Source organism: Belonocnema kinseyi, chromosome 8 (genome assembly GCF_010883055.1).
Source record: "Belonocnema kinseyi isolate 2016_QV_RU_SX_M_011 chromosome 8, B_treatae_v1, whole genome shotgun sequence".
Taxonomy (NCBI): Eukaryota; Metazoa; Arthropoda; class Insecta; order Hymenoptera; family Cynipidae; genus Belonocnema; species Belonocnema kinseyi.
The window spans coordinates 8,578,873-8,582,509 of record NC_046664.1 but is presented as its reverse complement, the minus strand read 5'-3'; the positions used below and the strand labels follow the sequence as shown (position 1 = coordinate 8,582,509).

At 23.9% G+C, this 3,637-nt stretch overlaps 1 protein-coding gene across 2 annotated transcripts in view; it reads left to right on the top strand.

Annotated features, from left to right (window-relative positions):
- The window catches only part of LOC117178105 (formin-like protein), a 101,648-nt gene that overhangs the window by 31,641 nt on the left and 66,370 nt on the right, over positions 1 to 3,637 (top strand). For both annotated transcript variants that reach the window (XM_033369348.1, XM_033369350.1), the window contains exon 5: positions 852 to 1,030. In XM_033369348.1, the coding sequence (XP_033225239.1) occupies positions 852 to 1,030 (179 nt within the window). The remainder of the gene's footprint in view (positions 1 to 851; positions 1,031 to 3,637) is intronic.

The window sequence follows — 3,637 nt, the reverse complement described above, 5'->3', positions numbered from 1 at the left end:
CTTTTAAAATGTTTAGAAACCTTTTTAGCTCTCTTAAATTGACCGGGAATTTCTTTAGGCAATATCATATTTTACTTTAGGAGAGGGAGTTTCTGATCTGATGTTCCAACTCATAATTATAATTCTTTTCCAAAAGTTTCTTTTCCAAATCCGAAATCTTTGAAATCTTTTAAAATGTTTTAAAACTTTTGAAATTTCATAAATTCATTAGAATTTCAAAATGCTGGTATTCGAATAGAATTATTATTTTTATTTATTCATAGGGAATTTCTTTTAGATTTGTAATTTTTACTTTTGGACAGGGAGTTTCTGATCCGATGTTCCAATTCAGAATTATAATTCTTTTCAAAAAGTTCCTCTTCCAAATCAGAAATCTTTTAAAATGTTTAGAAACCTTTTTAGCTCTCTTAAATTGACCGGGAATTTCTTTAGGCAATATCGTATTTTACTTTAGGAGAGGGAGTTTCTGATCTGATGTTCCAACTCATAATTACAATTCTTTTCCAAAAGTTTCTTTTCCAAATCCGAAATCTTTGAAATCTTTTAAAATGTTTAAAAACTTTTGAAATTTCTTAAGGATTTCGTTAGAATGGAGTTCGATTTTTTAAATTTCATTGACCTTGAAAAATGTTTGCGACCCTAAAAAAACAGGGAAATGACCGGGAATTTTTGTCTTCGATTAAAAGGACCACCCTGCAAAGAGTAATCATTTTAGTTACTATAAAAAAAGCGTGCATCCTTTAGTATCTGTCGAGTTTTCTAAAGTTATACGTATTGAAAAATAATATTAATTGGATAAATTTCTTAATGTGGTTTTATATTTGATAGAATATTTCTAAACGTGGTTTCAGGCGGAACGGGCGATTCCTCGCCATTAAATAATGGATGTCTGAGACCACCTCTACATGAGTTAAAAGACAGTCCAGGAGTAAAGCGACGATCCAGACACGTTGCTCGATTGAATATGGGAGAGGCTAAGGACGATATTCATGTCTGTATTCTTTGCATGCGTGCCATCATGAATAATAAAGTGAGTTTAAAATTTTACTATTTAAAAAAATATATGAAACCGAGAAAAACAAAAATCTTCTCGTTTACAAATTCTTCATTTCATTAAAAAATTTTAATGTTCCAGTGAAAGATTAAGAATTTTATTTGAAAATTCATCATTTTGATTTAAAATTGAACTATGTTCTTTCCGAAAGTTGAACTATTCCATTTTTTGTGAAAAATTAATGTTTTTTTTTTTTCAAATCAATTTATTTTGCAATCTTATGCTCTTTTATGTTAAGGGGTTTTAGTTTTTGTTGACGGGGAAAAATTAACTTTATATTACTGTATTAAACTATTATGTTAAGAATGCGTTTCTTGTTTCGTTCGAAATTAATTTTTTTAACTGAAAATTTAAACATTCTGTTTTTGATAGAAAATTACAAAAAAATCTTGCATATTTAAAAATTCAAGTTTTGTTAAAAAGTCTTCTCTTTTTGTTGAATTGAAATGTTTTTGAATAAAAAATTTTAATACTTTTTGGTTGCTATATTAACTGCTACATTTTTCGTTCAAAATTTTTTAAAATGAAAATTTAATAACATGATTAAAAATTAAAATTTTCGTGTGTTTCAAAGTTTATTATTTTGGTGGAAACTATTTTCTTGAAATTTTTTTTTTTTTCATGAAAATTCATTTTTTTTTTAATTAAAGATTTAAATAACAAGGAATTAAGTTTGTGGGAAATTTAATTTTCCTTTTAAATGAAAATTGATCTATTACATTTTTGTTTGGAAATTAATTTTCTTCATTGAAAATTCATCTATTTGGTTGAAAGTTAATATTTTTAACTAAAAATTTTGCTATTGAATTTTTGATTGACAATTTATTTTTTAAAAGTGAATATTCGCCTTTTTGATAGAAATTGACTTTTTAGTTTGAAAATTCATTTTTTTTTTTTTGGTTGAAAGTTCAACTATTTTGGTATAAAATTTAACTATTTCTTTTTTAAGTTTGTGTATTTGCTAAAAATGCGTTTTTATATGCGTAGAAAATTACTCTTCTTGGCTGGAAATTCACCGTTTTTAGCTTGAAAATTCCAGAATGAGGTTGGATATTTTTTTATTTCTTGACTGAAAAATTTTTCATGGCTGAAAATTCCATTTTTCTTATCAAGATTGATCTTTTTTGTTGAAAATTAAACTATTTTATTGAAAATCCTTTTGCTTGTTTGTTGAAAATTAATTTTTTTCTGATGGTATTTTATCTATTCCATTTTTGCTGTAAAATTGATATTTTTAAGTTGAAAATTTAGGCATTGATTAAAAACTCGTGGTTTTGGGAAAAAATTGATCTTCTTAGTTTAAAATTCTTCTATATTGGTACAAAATTCAACTATTTCGTTCAAAAAAATATGTTGAAAATTAAACTATTTGGTATAAATTTCATTTATTTTCTAAAAAAATAATCTTTTTTACAAGAAAATTAATCTTCTTGGTTAAAAATTTATCATTTTCGTTTGAAAATTTACCTTTTTAGATTAAAAATTCTTGAATGTGGTTGTAATTTTTTTCTGTCTTGACTAAAAAATCTTGTCATGGTTAAAAGTTGAAGTACTTAAAAAAAAATTATTTTCAGGCTGAACATTAATATTTTTTTTCTTTTGTTTAAAAAATTAATTTGCTTTTACTGAAAATTTAACATTTCCATTTTTGGTGGAAAATTGATATTCTTAAATTGAAAACTTATGTATTATTTAAAAATTCGTCTTTCTGAGAAGAAAATTAATCTTCTGGTTTAAAATTTTTTTTCTGTTGAAAATTCAACTATTTTGTGTAAAAGCCTGGGAATTGGTTAAAAATTAGTTGTTTTTTTTTTTTTGGTTGAAAATTAATTTGTTTATTTTAAAATTCTCCTTTTTAGTTTGAAAACGGCGGATTGTGGTTGGAAGTTTTTTTCTTTCTTGACTAAAAAATCTTGTCATGGTTAAATTTGAACTACTTAAAAAAAAAATTATTTTTAGGTTGAATATTCATCTCTTTTGTTGAAAATTTTAATTTTGTTTGGTTGAAGATGAATTTTATTTCACTGAAAGTTTAACATTTCCAGTTTTGGTGAACAATTAATATTTTTAAATTGAAAATTGATGTATTTTTTGAAAATTAGTCTTTTTAGGAAAAAATGGATCTTGATTGAAAATTTTCTTGGCTAAAAACTCGAATTTTTTGAAGAAAACTAATCTTCTTGGTTGAAAATTTATCTTTTCGGATTGAAAATTAAACTATTTTGATACAAAATTTAACTATTTTATTGAAAGTTCGTGTATTTGCTCAAAATTCGATTTTTCTGTAGAAAATTAATCTTAATTTCCTTGGTTGAAAGTTCACCTTTTTGGTTTTAAAATTCGAGAATGTGTTTGGATTTTTTTCTTTCTTGACTGAAAAATCCGTAATGGTTTAAAATTCAATTATTTTGCTAAAAATTATTTTTTTTATGAAGATTTATCTTATTTATTCAAAATTTAACTATTTGATTAAAAATTCTTTTTTTTTCATTGTTAAAAATTGTTTTTTCTACTGGTATTTTATCTATTCCATTTTTGGCATAAAATTAATATTTTTTAGTTAAAAATTAATTAATCTTCTTG